General features: G+C 34.5%; 2 protein-coding genes across 2 annotated transcripts in view; both read right to left on the bottom strand.

Annotated features, from left to right (window-relative positions):
• The window catches only part of LOC144453510 (kinetochore-associated protein 1-like), a 158937-nt gene extending 145469 nt beyond the window's left edge, over positions 1-13468 (bottom strand). The window contains exons 1-7 of the mRNA XM_078144822.1: positions 13397-13468; positions 11258-11314; positions 10978-11097; positions 10520-10639; positions 5096-5239; positions 4843-4941; positions 1916-2019 (exon numbers count right to left, since the gene is read on the bottom strand). Of these exons, the coding sequence (XP_078000948.1) occupies positions 1916-2019; positions 4843-4941; positions 5096-5239; positions 10520-10639; positions 10978-11097; positions 11258-11314; positions 13397-13468 (716 nt within the window). The remainder of the gene's footprint in view (positions 1-1915; positions 2020-4842; positions 4942-5095; positions 5240-10519; positions 10640-10977; positions 11098-11257; positions 11315-13396) is intronic.
• A 3309-nt stretch (positions 13469-16777) lies between these two features.
• The window catches only part of LOC144453507 (kinetochore-associated protein 1-like), a 52659-nt gene continuing 49375 nt past the window's right edge, over positions 16778-20061 (bottom strand). The window contains exons 15-17 of the mRNA XM_078144820.1: positions 19159-19267; positions 17185-17328; positions 16778-16855 (exon numbers count right to left, since the gene is read on the bottom strand). Of these exons, the coding sequence (XP_078000946.1) occupies positions 16778-16855; positions 17185-17328; positions 19159-19267 (331 nt within the window). The remainder of the gene's footprint in view (positions 16856-17184; positions 17329-19158; positions 19268-20061) is intronic.

The raw sequence follows: 20061 nt of genomic DNA, 5'->3' as shown, positions 1-20061 counted from the left end.
TTATTCACCTAGTGACTACGCTCGTCATAGTCTTAGTGCTAAGGTATACCTCTTATGACGTCATAAAATCCTGTGGTCTAGGTGGGACCGGAAATACCCGAAAACTCTCGAAGTAAATCCGAAGGGAAGTGACTGAAAAAGGGTCATTTTAAGGTGTTTGCAGACGCTTTTGAAAAGTTTTAAAACCAGAATGCATTTCACAAACATGTCGTCTAGCAAATTAGCGATAGTGAATGTGAGCATTTTGAATCACCTTTAAGGGATCAGTTAAACGGACTTCACAGAAAGCAAGTCCTTTAAGTGATAAGTTAAATGGACTTCACAGAAAGCAAGTCCTTTAAGGGATCAGTTAAATGGACTTCACAGAAAGCAAGTCCTTTAAGGGATCAGTTAAATAGACTTCACAGAAAGCAAGTCTTTTATAGTAAAAGTTCAATGGACTTCACAGAAAGCAAGTCTTTTATAGTAAAAGTTAAATGGACTTCACAGAAAGCAAGTCTTTTATAGTAAAAGTTAAATGGAATTCACAGAAAGCAAGTCTTTTATGGTAAAAGTTAAATGGACTTCACAGAAAGCAAGTCCTTTAAGGGATAAGTTAAATGGACTTCACAGAAAGCAAGTCTTTTATAGTAAAAGTTAAATGGACTTCACAGAAAGCAAGTCTTTTATAGTAAAAGTTAAATGAACTTCACAGAAAGCAAGTCCTTTAAGGGATCAGTTAAATGGACTTCACAGAAAGCAAGTCCTTTAAGGGATAAGTAAGCATTATAAAAGTATGTCAACAATTCCCCATTTCCCCATGTTTACCAAAAACTTATCAGTTCTAGCCATTACCCTTAAGAATATGTGCAGTAAATTTCGTTTTTGTGAAGAAAAAAATGACACTAACAAACGGGAAGACACAGACTCAGACACAGACACACAGACTTTTCATCCCCAATATATAACATTAAATCACACTCAGGTTGTTAGTGTTTTATAATATACTTATCTTATTTATATTCAGATGATAAAAGAATGAACATTTGACAATATATTATTTTGCTGAACTTAGTTTATATTTCTTCATTCTAGTGTTAAAACAGTAACCACACTCAAACCTGCACTAAAATATTCTTTCATTCAAACTGTTTAACTCAGTAGCATTAGATGCCAAAACTCTAAGTACATGATAAAGTACTCTTACAGTTAAGATATCATTCCCCAATACTTCTTTGTTCATCCAAAGAAAATATGAATGACATAATGGGACTTGTCAGTCTGAGTTGAAGACAAGTACTCACACAATATGAATAACATAAGGGGACTTGTCAGTCTGAGTTGAAGACAAGTACTCACACAATATGAATAACATAAGGGCATTTGTCAGTCTGAATTGATGACAAGTACTGACAAAATATGAGTGACATAAGGGGACTGGTCAGTCTATATTGAGGACAAGTACTGACAAAATATGAGTGACATAAGGGGACTGGTCAGTCTATATTGAGGACAAGTACTGACAAAATATGAGTGACATAAGGGGACTTGTCAGTCTGAGTTGAAGATGAGTACTGACAAAAAACCCTTGGTCAGAAGTATTTTCAGTCTGATGGAAGAAAAATATTGGAGAATAATATATTATAATTAAACCTCCACAAGCAAATTTTATGAAATACACCAAAACATAATGGTTATTGTGAATGGTTTGACTTCTAGTAGTGCACCACAGAAACAATGACATAGACACATTGTTAGGATGTACAGCAACTTGGCTATAAACTCTATATTTTGTTTGAACAAGTACAACTTAAAGGGAAAGGATACCCTGTGATTTAAACATATATAAACATGATAAAATGTATTGGTTTCATTCACTTTCACTTATCGGAAGGATTAACTTGTTTGGGGCACAAAATATGAGTAATGTTGTTACCTTGGATGGTCTAATTCAAAACCTTGCTTGACAATATTCTCTATCAGATCACTCCATGGTACAGTAGCCTTCAACATCAGAGAATATACAGCCTGACAGAAATTCTGTAACAATAAAATAGCACCAATGTGATCATTTGGTTGTTGCTATGGGCGTGGTCATGGTTGCTAGGGATATGTGCATACATTTTTTGAATGATTACTCACTTGCCTACCAGATGATATTATTTGACCAAAATATAGTAGTTGCTAAGGGTGTGGTCATGGTTGCTAGGGCCAACTGTGTCAAAATATTTTGAAGAAAATCTGCAGAATAACACTTCTAGAAACAATTCACCAAGTTCCAGTCTCATTGACCAAGTACTTTTGGAGATAAACTTTTGACCAAAATTCACATTTTACACCTAATTTGCATATCACTGATGAAATCATTATATGCTTAATATTTCTTCATCTATACACCCGCAGATGCATCCCCGTTAAATTTAAGCCCAATCTACTGAGTAGTTTTGGAATTACAGGTTTTTGACCCAAAAGACACATTTTTATCCCTAATTTGCATATTACTGATGGAATTATCATGTCACAAACAAATCTTGATTTACTTACCCCTAAGACTGTTCCCACCAAATTTCAGGGCAATCTGCCCAGTAGTTTTGGAGTTTAAATTTTTTGACCAAAAATCACATTTTGATCCAATTCCCACATCTCTGATGCCATCATTTTCATTTGAACAATTTCCCAACTACACACCCAAAGTAACATGACCACCAAATATCAAAGCAATCGGTCCTGCAGTTTTTGACTTCAAGTTGTTTACACACACACACACACACACACACACACACACACACACACACACACACACAGACACTTTGCCATGCCTATAGCACTACAGAACCTTATCAGATCAGTTGTGCTAATGAACCTGTTTTAATCATAGACAGCCTCTATAATTTAATTCAGCTGGGCTCAAAACAGGTTTTCAAGCAGCCTCAAACAGAGGTCTTGATGCCATTGACATTGATGACATGTGAAGTAGCCCATAAAAGATTTAATGATTTCATTTGCATCAATAAAACAAGAATCTTTCATTTCTAGGCCGCGTCAAAGCATTTTTAACACCACAAATCATGCTTTTCACCCAAAATGCACATCTCTGATGTGATCACTTTCATTTGAACAATTTATATGTGAACAATTTCCCATCTATATGCCTTAAGTAATGTCCCATGCAAATACCAAGTTAAGTTTTTAATCCAAAAATCACACTTCTTGACCCAAACAAGACTCTGTAGCATGAATGGAACCTGTTTTAATCATAGACAGTCTCTATAATTTAATTCAGCTGGGCTCAAAACAGGTTTTCAAGCAGCCTCAAACAGAGGTCTTGATGCCATTGACATTGATGACATGTGAAGTAGCCCATAAAAGATTTAATGATTTCATTTGCATCAATAAAACAAAAATCTTTCATTTCTAGGTTCAGTGAAAACATCTATTCACACAACAAATCATGTTTTTGGACCCAAAACGTACATCTCTGATGCAATCTTTTTCATCTGAACAATTTTTGCATCTACACTCCCTAAGTAATGTCCCCACCAAAGACCAAGCTGATCAGTCTGGCGGTTTTTGACTTTAAGTCGTTTACAACACACACACACACACACACACACACACACACACACACACACACACACACACACTTCTCGATGCCTATGTAATAATTTTATAGTTTTTTAGCACAACTGAACTAGCTTCAGTAGTGCTAAAAATTATTATCATTATTATTACAACGATGATAGTAGTTCTCTTCCTTTCAGACAGACTTTCAAGATTTCATCTGTTAACGTCGATACTGTTTCATGATTCTTGTTTGTTTTTTCTGTCTAGCCTATTTTGTTTTGACTCTAATAACTTCATCAAGATGATTTTAGTACATCCATGAACTGAAACAACTCTATATTAAACTATTTATGAAATGTAGGGGGGGGGGGGGGAGCTGAATAAATGCGTATGGTACATGGGGACAGCAACCAACGCAAGCACAATTTGTGCGTTCTTGTTTTCATTGTATGTTTGAATTCATATGCTATGAAATTTAGAATAGATTCCTGATTCCAGAAGTTATATATGGTTTGTTTGAATTGTCCATGTGGACAACTTGTTGTAGATATTGATAGTTCATGCCAAGATGTTGATGGTCAATATTTTAGTCACTTTCAATGTTAGAATAATTTTTTCAGCACTTTTTGTATACTGACAATTTTTGTATCCTTTTTCTAATACATATCTCAAAAATTAGTCAACTGGGTTAATTTTTATCACTTTGACGTGACCTCCATTTCAAAACTTTGCCCAGTAATCACTGGATTTTTTCTTCTTCTAAATTTTAACTGAGATTTGGTTGGAGTGTTCTGACACAGAGTAATTGCAATTAAAAGACTTTTATTAAGACTATTTCTGAGCTGCATGCTGTTTATTGAATCTCAGTAATTGTTTGTTGTAAATTTTGCTACATACAACTCGTAACACACAACTAAAGCATTTTCCTTACTTGCCATAATCATTTCTATCATCCATGTCAAATGTAAAATAACACTGGTGTAATTATGAGACTAGTATGTGGCCTTTCAAGTTGATTAGCTGACAAACAGAAAACTAATTACATTGTAATGAGAAAGACACAACTTTGATTATTTACTGCTCTCAGTGAGATGAAGGCATCTTTATGTTTACTCTCCAGTCATTTTATGACTAACTTGTGTTTTGTACTGCTAACATTGTTTACAGATTGATTACAGTGAGAGACACCACATACTGGGTTGATAATTAAAGTGAATATAAAAGTACACTTTTATACAAAATTGTCGCAAACAGGGAAAACACTTTTAAATTAGCGGTAGTCTATGTAGAATTACTTACATCAGGGTCCTTGATAGACTGGATGACAGAGACAGCTCTAGCTTCCCAGGATGCCTCATAGCAGTAGGATGACATATTACCACATCGATCAATTAGATCCTGTCAAACCATAAACCAGGCAGTCACATTTTGAAAATAGATAAATGCAAGAATAACAATTCCAACATACAAACAGTTACAAAATGACCAGTCGATAAAACTTATATTGGAAGACATTTTGTCAAATAATAACATTTGAAATGTTGATAATCACCTCGATGTATTTGAAGAGCAGTTCCTCTTCTGGTAAATTGTGCTGTTTCATGTACGGTCTGACCACTTTTGTAATAGCTTGTGGAACCAATTCAGGGGCTGCTACCCTGTCCAACATGCGAAATGTAATGGTACTGGTAGTTTCCTGAAATCAATAAACTTAACAGTATTAAAGGTAATGGTACTGGTAGTTTCCTGAAATCAATAAACTTAACAGTATTAAAGGTAATGGTACTGGTAGTTCCCTAAAATCAATAAACGTAACAGTATTAAAGGTAATGGTACTGGTAGTTTCCTGAAATCAATAAACTTAATAGTATTAAAGGTAATGGTACTGGTAGTTTCATGAAATCAATAAACTTAACAGTATTAAAGGTAATGGTACTGGTAGTTCCCTGAAATCAATAAATGTAACAGTATTAAAGGTAATGGTACTGGTAGTTCCCTAAAATCAAGAAACGTAACAGTATTAAAGGTAATGGTACTGGTAGTTCCCTGAAATCAAGAAACTTAACAGTATTAAAGGTAATGGTACTGGTAGTTTCCTGAAATCAATAAACTTAACAGTATTAAAGGTAATGGTACTGGTAGTTTCCTAAAATCAATAAACTTAACAGTATTAAAGGTAATGGTACTGGTAGTTTCCTGAAATCAATAAACTTAACAGTATTAAAGGTAATGGTACTGGTAGTTTCCTGAAATCAATAAACTTAACAGTATTAAAGGTAATGGTACTGGTAGTTTCATGAAATCAATAAACTTAACAGTATTAAAGGTAATGGTACTGGTAGTTTCATGAAATCAATAAACTTAACAGTATTAAAGGTAATGGTACTGGTAGTTTCCTAAAATCAATAAACTTAACAGTATTAAAGGTAATGGTACTGGTAGTTTCCTGAAATCAATAAATGTAACAGTATTAAAGGTAATGGTACTGGTAGTTTCCTGAAATCAATAAACTTAACAGTATTAAAGGTAATGGTACTGGTAGTTTCCTGAAATCAATAAATGTAACAGTATTAAAGGTAATGGTACTGGTAGTTTCCTGAAATCAATAAACTTAACAGTATTAAAGGTAATGGTACTGGTAGTTTCCTGAAATCAATAAATGTAACAGTATTAAAGGTAATGGTACTGGTAGTTTCCTGAAATCAATAAACTTAACAGTATTAAAGGTAATGGTACTGGTAGTTCCCTGAAATCAATAAACGTAACAGTATTAAAGGTAATGGTACTGGTAGTTTCCTGAAATCAATAAACGTAACAGTATTAAAGGTAATGGTACTGGTAGTTTCCTGAAATCAATAAACTTAACAGTATTAAAGGTAATGGTACTGGTAGTTTCCTGAAATCAATAAACGTAACAGTATTAAAGGTAATGGTACTGGTAGTTTCCTGAAATCAATAAACTTAACAGTATTAAAGGTAATGGTACTGGTAGTTTCCTGAAATCAATAAACTTAACAGTATTAAAGGTAATGGTACTGGTAGTTTCCTGAAATCAATAAACTTAACAGTATTAAAGGTAATGGTACTGGTAGTTTCCTGAAATCAATAAACTTAACAGTATTAAAGGTAATGGTACTGGTAGTTTCCTAAAATCAATAAACTTAACAGTATTAAAGGTAATGGTACTGGTAGTTTCCTGAAATCAATAAACTTAACAGTATTAAAGGTAATGGTACTGGTAGTTCCCTGAAATCAATAAACTTAACAGTATTAAAGGTACTGGTACTGGTAGTTCCCTGAAATCAATAAACTTAACAGTATTAAAGGTAATGGTACTGGTAGTTTCCTGAAATCAATAAACTTAACAGTATTAAAGGTAATGGTACTGGTAGTTTCCTGAAATCAATAAATGTAACAGTATTAAAGGTAATGGTACTGGTAGTTCCCTGAAATCAATAAACTTAACAGTATTAAAGGTAATGGTACTGGTAGTTCCCTGAAATCAATAAACTTAACAGTATTAAAGGTAATGGTACTGGTAGTTTCCTGAAATCAATAAACTTAACAGTATTAAAGGTAATGGTACTGGTAGTTTCCTGAAATCAATAAACTTAACAGTATTAAAGGTAATGGTACTGGTAGTTTCCTGAAATCAATAAATGTAACAGTATTAAAGGTAATGGTACTGGTAGTTTCCTGAAATCAATAAACTTAACAGTATTAAAGGTAATGGTACTGGTAGTTTCCTGAAATCAATAAACTTAACAGTATTAAAGGTAATGGTACTGGTAGTTTCCTGAAATCAATAAATGTAACAGTATTAAAGGTAATGGTACTGGTAGTTTCCTGAAATCAATAAACTTAACAGTATTAAAGGTAATGGTACTGGTAGTTTCCTGAAATCAATAAACTTAACAGTATTAAAGGTAATGGTACTGGTAGTTTCCTGAAATCAATAAACTTAACAGTATTAAAGGTAATGGTACTGGTAGTTTCCTGAAATCAATAAACTTAACAGTATTAAAGGTAATGGTACTGGTAGTTTCCTGAAATCAATAAACTTAACAGTATTAAAGGTAATGGTACTGGTAGTTTCCTGAAATCAATAAACTTAACAGTATTAAAGGTAATGGTACTGGTAGTTTCCTGAAATCAATAAACTTAACAGTATTAAAGGTAATGGTACTGGTAGTTTCCTGAAATCAATAAATGTAACAGTATTAAAGGTAATGGTACTGGTAGTTTCCTGAAATCAATAAACTTAACAGTATTAAAGGTAATGGTACTGGTAGTTTCCTGAAATCAATAAACTTAACAGTATTAAAGGTAATGGTACTGGTAGTTTCCTGAAATCAATAAACTTAACAGTATTAAAGGTAATGGTACTGGTAGTTTCCTGAAATCAATAAATGTAACAGTATTAAAGGTAATGGTACTGGTAGTTTCCTGAAATCAATAAACGTAACAGTATTAAAGGTAATGGTACTGGTAGTTTCCTGAAATCAATAAACGTAACAGTATTAAAGGTAATGGTACTGGTAGTTTCCTGAAATCAATAAACTTAACAGTATTAAAGGTAACGGTACTGGTAGTTTCCTGAAATCAATAAATGTAACAGTATTAAAGGTAATGGTACTGGTAGTTTCCTAAAATCAATAAACTTAACAGTATTAAAGGTAACGGTACTGGTAGTTTCCTGAAATCAATAAATGTAACAGTATTAAAGGTAATGGTACTGGTAGTTTCCTGAAATCAATAAACTTAACAGTATTAAAGGTAACGGTACTGGTAGTTTCCTGAAATCAATAAATGTAACAGTATTAAAGGTAATGGTACTGGTAGTTTCCTGAAATCAATAAACTTAACAGTATTAAAGGTAATGGTACTGGTAGTTTCCTGAAATCAATAAACTTAACAGTATTAAAGGTAATGGTACTGGTAGTTTCCTGAAATCAATAAACTTAACAGTATTAAAGGTAATGGTACTGGTAGTTTCCTGAAATCAATAAACTTAACAGTATTAAAGGTAATGGTACTGGTAGTTTCCTGAAATCAATAAACTTAACAGTATTAAAGGTAATGGTACTGGTAGTTTCCTGAAATCAATAAACTTAACAGTATTAAAGGTAATGGTACTGGTAGTTTCCTGAAATCAATAAACTTAACAGTATTAAAGGTAATGGTACTGGTAGTTTCCTGAAATCAATAAACTTAACAGTATTAAAGGTAATGGTACTGGTAGTTTCCTGAAATCAATAAATGTAACAGTATTAAAGGTAATGGTACTGGAAGTTTCATGAAATCAATAAATGTAACAGTATTAATGGTAATGGTACTGGTAGTTTCATGAAATCAATAAACTTAACAGTATTAAAGGTAATGGTACTGGTAGTTTCCTAAAATCAATAAACTTAACAGTATTAAAGGTAATGGTACTGGTAGTTTCCTGAAATCAATAAACTTAACAGTATTAAAGGTAATGGTACTGGTAGTTTCCTGAAATCAATAAACGTAACAGTATTAAAGGTAATGGTACTGGTAGTTTCATGAAATCAATAAACTTAACAGTATTAAAGGTAATGGTACTGGTAGTTTCCTGAAATCAATAAATGTAACAGTATTAAAGGTAATGGTACTGGTAGTTTCCTGAAATCAATAAACTTAACAGTATTAAAGGTAATGGTACTAGTAGTTTCCTGAAATCAAGAAACTTAACAGTATTAAAGGTAATGGTACTGGTAGTTTCCTGAAATCAATAAACTTAACAGTATTAAAGGTAATGGTACTGGTAGTTTCATGAAATCAATAAACTTAACAGTATTAAAGGTAATGGTACTGGTAGTTTCATGAAATCAATAAACTTAACAGTATTAAAGGTAATGGTACTGGTAGTTTCATGAAATCAATAAACTTAACAGTATTAAAGGTAATGGTACTGGTAGTTTCATGAAATCAATAAACTTAACAGTATTAAAGGTAATGGTACTGGTAGTTTCATGAAATCAATAAACTTAACAGTATTAAAGGTAATGGTACTGGTAGTTTCATGAAATCAATAAACTTAACAGTATTAAAGGTAATGGTACTGGTAGTTTCATGAAATCAATAAACTTAACAGTATTAAAGGTAATGGTACTGGTAGTTTCATGAAATCAATAAACTTAACAGTATTAAAGGTAATGGTACTGGTAGTTTCCTGAAATCAATAAACTTAACAGTATTAAAGGTAATGGTACTGGTAGTTTCCTGAAATCAATAAACTTAACAGTATTAAAGGTAATGGTACTGGTAGTTTCCTAAAATCAATAAACTTAACAGTATTAAAGGTAATGGTACTGGTAGTTTCCTGAAATCAATAAACTTAACAGTATTAAAGGTAATGGTACTGGTAGTTTCATGAAATCAATAAACTTAACAGTATTAAAGGTAATGGTACTGGTAGTTTCCTGAAATCAATAAATGTAACAGTATTAAAGGTAATGGTACTGGTAGTTTCCTGAAATCAATAAACTTAACAGTATTAAAGGTAATGGTACTGGTAGTTTCCTGAAATCAATAAATGTAACAGTATTAAAGGTAATGGTACTGGTAGTTTCATGAAATCAATAAACATAACAGTATTAAAGGTAATGGTACTGGTAGTTTCCTGAAATCAATAAATGTAACAGTATTAAAGGTACTGGTACTGGTAGTTTCCTAAAATCAAGAAACTTAACAGTATTAAAGGTAATGGTACTGGTAGTTTCCTAAAATCAATAAACATAACAGTATTAAAGGTAATGGTACTGGTAGTTTCCTAAAATCAAGAAACTTAACAGTATTAAAGGTACTGGTACTGGTAGTTTCCTAAAATCAAGAAACTTAACAGTATTAAAGGTAATGGTACTGGTAGTTTCCTGAAATCAATAAATGTAACAGTATTAAAGGTAATGGTACTGTCATAAATAGACAATCCTTGTTTGATGTTAAACCTTACCTGTGAAAATTCAGCCAATGTGAGATGACAAGAGTACTCGTTATGAAGACTTATTAGTTCTTTCAACTGTTGGATCAGCTTCTCCAATAGTTTCACTCCTTGTACACCATCACTAGCACTCTGTAACAATACAAGATTCAATTACGATACAAAAAGAATACCAGAGAAATTTTGCGTATACCATTCAGTTGATCAATTTTCAAGGAGTTCCAAAAGTCCTTTGAAATTCCAGGACTTTCTAGCAGTGTATGAATCCTGTAGACTGAAAGATTCATTAATGTTGGCACTCCTGTTAGCTCCACCAAATACCAAGGCGCAATCGGTCAGGTGTTTTTTTTTTTACTTTAAGTCGTTCACACACACACACACACACACACACACACACACACACACACACACACACACAAATACATTGTTAAATATACACCAACTATACATAATACATTTCCAATACTTACACTAGCCATACTGTCAGCTGTACCTAGCATACACTGTTTCATAGTCCTTGGACATGTCACTGATCTAGCGGGTGTAAACATCAGTTCCGCAAGTTCCAGTGCATTCTGTGGCCAATCAGTCTTCACAGACATAAAAAAAAAATTGCTAAATTATGATATGAATATTATTTGTATTTCACATCTGATAGTAATTATACACACATGCATTGTTTATTAATTTCATACACTTAAATACAATGTTGTTGAGAAAATATAACATTACATCTGGAATCAATTTTACCTTTTCCACAAGTTCCATATTCCTAGCTTTCTTCTCTAACCATAATGCTAGTAGATTCTGGAAATGAGACAAATATGTCAATGAAGAAGCTGAAGTTAGTACATAGCATGTACACAAGGAAAATATAATAAATTACACCATACTGAAGTCAAGTTATTGTCTTTGAACGGAAAATATAGATTATATACCCTGGTTATTCTACATCACAACAACCCTGGTGTATATCACTGGTTTTGCTGTGCTCAAAATATGAGTCAAATCGCCATTATTTTTTCTAAATTGTTCATAAAATATGCTTGAGGAGGTATAATTATATTATTCCCCAATATTTGTCTTCATTCAGCTGGAAAATAATTGTTCGGTTCGGTTCGGTTCGGTTCGGTTAGGGATTGGATATCCTAGGATAATAACATCCCATCGGAGTCTGGTACGGAAGTGCTGATCAATGTTATTTTTGAAGTCATTTATGTCCTTGGATAATACAACATAGGCCGATAAAGAGTTCCATTCTTGGATCACTCAAACAGGAAAACAGTTCTTCCTAGTATCCAATCTGGCAAATTTCTGATGTAATTTAGCGACATGTCCTCTTGTGGGTGTATATATGCATCTCTCCAATGAAAGAGAGCAGTTGTCAATGTTGTTGATGATTTTATAAACATGCAGCATGTCCCCTCGTATCCCGTGTGTTTCAAGTGTGGTTAGACATCAACGGGGAGACCTTCATCAGTACATGTTGTTACTTCATTGAGGAATTCAAGCAGGTTTATCACACAGGATTTCCCTGATGTAAACCCGTGCTGAGATGGTAAAATTAGTTGATGATCACCTAGATGTTTGACAACGTTATCCCTTAGGCAAGACTAACAGATGTCAGACTGACAGGTCTATAATTTCCAGGTGATGACTTCTTCCTTTTCTAGAAAATGGGACAGAAATTAGCCATTCTCCATTCCAAAGGTACTGATTTCTTGAATAATAATGTCAAAGGGTATGCCAGTTCATGTATACATTCAACAAGTACATGAGTTGAGACCTGATCAAGTCCTGGAGCTTTGTTTACATTCAGTTTCTTAATCTTGGACTCAACTGTACTTTATTATAAAAATTATGTTTTCCATTGCTGGGTTATTGTTTGCGTCTTGGTCCGATGAAAACCTTTGTGAAAACTGATGAGAAGTTATTATTAAGAAGTTAGCCATGTCTGTACTTGAAGAAATCGATTCTCCGTTATCGTTGATCAGAGGCCCAACTGATTCCTTTGTCTTTTGCTTAGATCTGATATACAAGTGAAATAATCTACGTTTGTTCTTCATATTTGCCACTAACAATATTTCAAAGTTCTGCTTTGCCTCCTTGACTGTTCTAATAGTTAAATTCCTGTGTTGTTTATAAATTACATAATCTCTCTCGTCCTGGGAGATGCAGAACTTCTTCCAAAGCTTGTGCTTCTTATGTATGACATGAAGGGTTTCTCTTGTTAACCACTTGGTCTGTTACTTCTTGGTCTTTTCCTCATGGGAATGCAATTCCTAGTATGATCAACTACTGAGTTCCTAAAGAAGTCCCAGCAGTCATCAAGGGGATCAGCAGTATCAGCGAGGTGTTTATTCCAGTCAATTAATCCAAGCTCATGTCTCTCACAGTCAGCATTACGAATATCTAGAATGAATGCATCTTTGTGACTAATAACTGACTAAACTTGAACTTCAAATTCAATCATTACATGGTCGCTGATACCTAGATGACCAAACTGTGTACATCCTTAAGGTAGGTGGTGTCAAATTCGAATTACGTCAACGACGCAACTTTTGGCGCAGACTGAAACTCGCGCTCTTGTCAACATTCGAATGCTAAATAAACCCGGAAGTGAAGTGAAGTGTTAAATGTTTTTCAAGCACTGTACGTACTCATGGAGATTTAGGGGGTGAACGGAAGGTAATCTCGTATAATTGAGTTTCAGAAGTCCTTGCGAAGAAAATTAGCTTTACTACCATGCATGACTTAAAGAGGAGCTGTTTTATAAATTTTAGACTTGATGAAATGTATCATCAACCACACTCCCTATGCTATATTGCCGGTCTGGAAACGTGGCCCACACACCATTCACACCTTTCATCTCTACAGAGTAAGTTATACTGTCATGAATATAATTTTAATACCGGTGACAGGTTTTGCCAGTGTGGGCTTTTTGACGTGAGAAGGTGACATATTGATCACTATAAAAATATCTTCGCATTTGATAATTTTCCACACTACACGTACGTAGACACACAACAATGGCGAAAAATTGCAAGAAAACATTATTCAAATGTACGTAAACAATCAACTCTCAGGTACCATAGAAGCAAAACATAAAATCATCGGACTACGCAGTTTTTCAAAAACTTCCCTCGCACACTGAAGATGTTTTGCAAAGCAAATTTGCCATTTTATTAGTTGAAACATCATTTAGCATTTTATATGCTTTCCGCCGCTACTTTCTTAGTAATCAGTGGTCACGGAGCGTAGCGTCGGTGATCGAGAAACTTCAGTCCCTGAACTCCAGTAAAATTGCAATCATTTACCGGCCTTAAAAACACCCTATAACAAATTGATAACAGTACTCTTTTGTAAAAGGCTTCCAAAACTTATTCTGTTGTCGGTATTATGCTCTCCCACGATGGTGTGCACTTGTTTGGTTTCGCTAGGGGTCTAGTAGTCCTGCTTGCATACGGCAGAGGTCGTCCCTTCCAAGCGTACACCGTCTGCAAGTAGGACTAAGAGTTTCCGACACATGTATTCATTCCCAATAGAACCCCCAGACATTATACATCCCTGTATCAGTATAATAACGTCCTGCCAATGATTTTTAATGAATATAGTTTGTTTTTCAGATGTATTCAACCAAAAATAGATTTATTTTTTATGTCTCGCCAACTATACGGGTAGTCACACTGACTTGCGTGAGTCGAGTTTTTATAGTAAAGCATACAGTTCAAATTGCAACAAATTATACAAGTTGTACTATAAAAACTATTTACATTGTCTCCCCATAAAAGAAGTTTCAGATGGCAAGTTTCAATGAGGGGTTCTACATGTATTTTTGTACCCAAAATCAATAAATACATCTAGTAGCATACATTGTAGCTTTTGGTTCCTCACAATGCAGTGCCACATATGCAGAGCTAGAGGTACATATACTGGATGCCGAGTTGAGTGGATCAGCAGCTAATGATAGTATTATTTATAGTTCAATTTGATGAGTTATTTCCTATTTTTCATAGTGACCACACTCCGCAATAAACACTAGCAATTTCATTATAGGAAATCAACATTTAACTGTTTCAACAATGGAGATATAAGGTGGGAGATCATTATCTATTTCAATGTAGGATGGAAATCTAAATTCTTTTACTTTTGGGGTGTTTTTTTTTAGCTGTCTAGCTAGCTCTCATCCTACAGAAATGATTTTTCTTTTAATGGGTCTGTTTGTATCCCTAAACATGCAATTATTTCTTTTAAAAAATTTCTCCAAATTGAGAAATGGACACTGTAGAACAGCACTAAAATAAAGTATCAACAAAAGAACTGTTTTTCCTAACTACATAATGGCTTTGTATTCATAGCATTACTACTTATTGATTTGATTGGATGGACATTTTCAATTTTGGCCAATTAAGTTGGGGGGGGGGGGGGGGTAACTAAAAGTTTTTAGCTGTTTATCCTACAATGAACTATTGACCTAGCCCCTAATGTGTTGATTTATCATACATAATTATGTACTGACAAACATCCCTTGGTGCCTATGTGTCCCAATATTTTGCATTTTTATGTGAATTTTGTCCAAAAATGTTGAAATTTGGATCGGCTGGGTGTGTGTGTGTGTGTGTGTGTGTGTGTGTGTGTGTGGGGGGGGTTATAATTTTGAATGTTATGACCACTTTGGCTTTTGGGGAAATAAATAAACTCTGCACATGAATAGTTCAGTTGATTTAGTGTACATATGTACTGATAGATATATCCCTTGAACCTGTGTGTTCCAATTTTGTACAATTTCATGTGATTTTTAGCCAAAATGTAGAAATTTTGAAGGGGTGGGGGGTCACATTTGTGAATAATATGAGCACTTTGACATTTGGAGACATAAATAAACTCCATATATGATTAGTTCAGTTCATTTAGTATACATATGAACTGATAGAAATATCCCTTGGTGCCTGTGAGTTCCAATACTGCACAATTTCACGTGATTTTTGTTCAAAATGTTGAAATTTTGATGGGGTGGGGGGTCACATTTGTGAATATTATGAGCACTTTGACATTTGGAGACATAAATAAACTCCATATATGAATAGTTCAGTTGATTTCACATACATATGAACTAATAGAAATATCCCTTGGTGCCTGTGAGTTCCAATACTGCACAATTTCACATGATTTTTGTTCAAAATGTTGAAATTTTAATGGGGTGGGGGGTCACATTTTTTACTGGCATTTTCAAGTTAGCATACACACAATGATTTTTGTTGTATAATTATGAAGGGGCATTGGTACATTATACATATGAGCAAAGATAAACAAGCTCATTTTAATTTTTTTCAAAATTCAACAAAATTTCATAAGATATTTCTGTCAAAAATGTCAAAATTTAGATGGGGTATGGGGTTACAATTTCAATTTTAGAATTTAACCGGACGTGGTGACCCCCTATTTTTTTGTCATTGATAAATAGCTGGAATAATACATTGTACACCTACAGCATATAAAAAAAATCTATCACGGACTTTTATCTTTTTTGCTGTTTTCTTGAGTTTTTCTTAAAAAATAATAAAGCAGTTGGGGATAAAAGAACATAATATTTTATGAAGTAATGAAAAGAAATTACAAAAAAATATGTCTAGACATACTATACATTGCACACAAAAAATGTAAGTTCATTAAGTGCTCCGGGGATAATCTTTAACTATCAAAAATTGTGATGTAGTTAATAGTTGTAAATCTACTATTTTGACTCAAAAACATTTGTGTAGATACAAGAAACGGTAATTATCTTGAAAACAAAGGTGGTGACATAGTATTTTTTGGGCATTTTTTACATATTCAGATATCAATGTTTACGTATGCAAAGTATAAGAAAAATCTATCGACTTTTTTGAATTTGACACCTCCCCCCTTAAATCATCCCTAGTTCAGATGAGAAAATCAAGTCCAAACAGTTGTGAGCCCTAGTAGGAAAATCCACATGTTGTGTAAAGCAGCAGTCTTGTATACAGTCTAGGAAAGCTTGTATCACCATTTTGGCCACTGCTTAGTTGGTTCCAGTCAATATCCGAGAAATTAAAATCTCCAACGATAACAGTATGACTTGAAGACATTTTCATCAACATTCATTATTGTCCTGGTTACTGTTCAATGATCTGTAGATTGTACCAAATACTAGAGGAGTTGAGGTCGAAGTTAGTCTTGTGGTGCACCAGACAGAGTTTGCGAATGGATGCTCCTCAGAAATGTGTAGCTCGCTTGTATCTATGCCATCCTTCACATAATCAAAATACCACCACCTCTTCCACGTTGTGTCTCTTCTCTATCTTGTCTTAGTAAATAATGTACTATAACCTGGAATGGTCAATTCAGCATTACTGATACCATTATGTGTCCATGACTCTGTTATAGCTACTATATCATATTTACTTGTCTAGCAACTCATTGTGACAAAGCCCCCTTAGGTCATTTATTTTAGTTCAGCTCAACAAAGAAAAATATCAGGAATATTATCTATTTATAGCTGTTGTAGTGATCTGAACATCACTTTATCAGTGTTCAATAATTCAATTCTTTTTATGTAAATATCCAATAACTATCCTATTCTAAACTGCAATCTATAAATAACCAACCTGTGCCACTGGTAGAACTCTAAATCATAAATGGAATGATACATAACCAACCTGTCTCTCTGGTAGACGTCTAACCATAAATGGAATGAGATCATCTCTAAACCATGGAATAATATTTGCAGACTTTGTATCTTCAGGGATACTAGACAGTACAGTCTCTAAAGCCTGTGATGAAAGGTGTTCTTCAAATTCACTCTGATTAAAAGAAAAAAATATGAAATGATTTTTTAATGCAATGCCGAATTATGCTCACTACATTAATAACAGGTAGGTGAAGTGCCATGGTATGCATTATTTAGGATGGCATGGTAGGTGAAGTGCCATGGTATGCATTATTTAGGATGGCATGGTAGGTGATGTGCCATGGTATGCATTATTTAGGATGGCATGGTAGGTGAAGTGCCATGGTATGCATTATTTAGGATGGCATGGTAGGTGATGTGCCATGGTATGCATTATTTAGGATGGCATGGTAGGTGAAGTGCCATGGTATGCATTATTTAGGATGGCATGGTAGGTGATGTGCCATGGTATGCATTATTTAGGATGGCATGGTAGGTGAAGTGCCATCGTATGCATTATTTAGGATGGCATGGTAGGTGAAGTGCCATGGTATGCATTATTTAGGATGGCATGGTAGGTGATGTGCCATGGTATGCATTATTTAGGATGGCATGGTAGGTGAAGTGCCATGGTATGCATTATTTAGGATGGCATGGTAGGTGATGTGCCACGGTATGCATTGTTTAGGATGGCATGGTAGGTGAAGTGCCATGGTATGCATTATTTAGGATGGCATGGTAGGTGATGTGCCATGGTATGCATTATTTAGGATGGCATGGTAGGTGATGTGCCATGGTATGCATTATTTAGGATGTCATGGTAGGTGATGTGCCATGGTATGCATTATTTAGGATGGCATGGTAGGTGAAGTGCCATGGTATGCATTATTTAGGATGGCATGGTAGGTGATGTGCCATGGTATGCATTATTTAGGATGGCATGGTAGGTGATGTGCCATAGTATGCATTATTTAGGATGGCATGGTAGGTGATGTGCCATGGTATGCATTATTTAGGATGGCATGGTAGGTGATGTGCCATGGTATGCATTATTTAGGATGGCATGGTAGGTGAAGTGCCATGGTATGCATTATTTAGGATGGCATGGTAGGTGAAGTGCCATGGTATGCATTATTTAGGATGGCATGGTAGGTGATGTGCCATGGTATGCATTATTTAGGATGGCATGGTAGGTGATGTGCCATGGTATGCATTATTTAGGATGGCATGGTAGGTGAAGTGCCATGGTATGCATTATTTAGGATGGCATGGTAGGTGAAGTGCCATAGTATGCATTATTTAGGATGGCATGGTAGGTGATGTGCCATGGTATGCATTATTTAGGATGGCATGGTAGGTGATGTGCCATGGTATGCATTATTTAGGATGGCATGGTAGGTGAAGTGCCATGGTATGCATTATTTAGGATGGCATGGTAGGTGAAGTGCCATGGTATGCATTATTTAGGATGGCATGGTAGGTGAAGTGCCATGGTATGCATTATTTAGGATGGCATGGTAGGTGAAGTGCCATGGTATGCATTATTTAGGATGGCATGGTAGGTGAAGTGCCATGGTATGCATTATTTAGGATGGCATGGTAGGTGAAGTGCCATGGTATGCATTATTTAGGATGGCATGGTAGGTGATGTGCCATGGTATGTATTATTTAGGATGGCATGGTAGGTGATGTGCCATGGTATGCATTGTTTAGGATGGCATGGTAGGTGATGTGCCATGGTATGCATTATTTAGGATGGCATGGTAGGTGATGTGCCATGGTATGCATTGTTTAGGATGGCATGGTAGGTGATGTGCCATGGTATGCATTATTTAGGATGGCATGGTAGGTGATGTGCCATGGTATGCATTATTTAGGATGGCATGGTAGGTGACATATGTAAATCTCAATCCTAATCCAAATTGGGCTTTTAAGCTGTCTTGTTCACCATGTATGAACTAACCTGATGTCTTTGCCATATGGTAGCGGCAGTACATATACTGCCTTCAGTCAATAAACGGATGCACTCAGAAAGTAAGTCTGTATCAACAAATTGATTCCATCTGGAGCTACTGTAAAGTAATACATACAAATAATTAACAGTACATCCAACCTATCAAATCAAATAATTAACAGTACATCCAACCTATCAAATCAAATAATTAACAGTACATCCAACCTATCAAATCAAATCAAATAATTAACAGTACATCCAACCTATCAAATCAAATAATTAACAGTACATCCAACCTATCAAATCAAATCATTAACAGTACATCCAACCTATCAAATCAAATCATTAACAGTACATCCAACCTATCAAATCAAATCATTAACAGTACATCCAACCTATCAAATCATAACAATATCATTTTAACTAAAATAAAACAATTTACTTGCTACAACCAAAAACAATGTTTCCTTGCTCTGGATTCACATCTTATTGTTGTTCTCAACTCAGAGAATAAATAATTTGCCTGATATATTTCAGCACCTGTTATTTTACATGATTCAATGACGTAGTCTTGTCATATGACCACAGGAGGGCATCAAATGCCAAGTGGAAAGAATTCAACAGCAACACCCGTCACTTCAAATGTGGATGAGGGGATGGAAATAAGGATATATAGTACCTATATACAATATCTTCATGAGGGGCATATGATTATGAGCAATCCACATGTACATCTATATTTGTGTACATGATTCTACATCTAACAGCTGCAGAAGGCCAAGTGATTTATTTTCCAACATATACAACATTGCACCATTTTACCAAAGTATTTTCCAACATATACTACAATGCACTGCGGTGTTTTACCAAAGTATTTTCCAACATATACTACATTGCACCATTTTACCAAAG

The sequence above is a fragment of the Glandiceps talaboti genome, chromosome 2, assembly GCF_964340395.1.
Source record: "Glandiceps talaboti chromosome 2, keGlaTala1.1, whole genome shotgun sequence".
Taxonomy (NCBI): Eukaryota; Metazoa; Hemichordata; class Enteropneusta; family Spengelidae; genus Glandiceps; species Glandiceps talaboti.
Note: the sequence above shows the minus strand (reverse complement) of the source record. Positions and strands in the feature narration are given on the sequence as shown.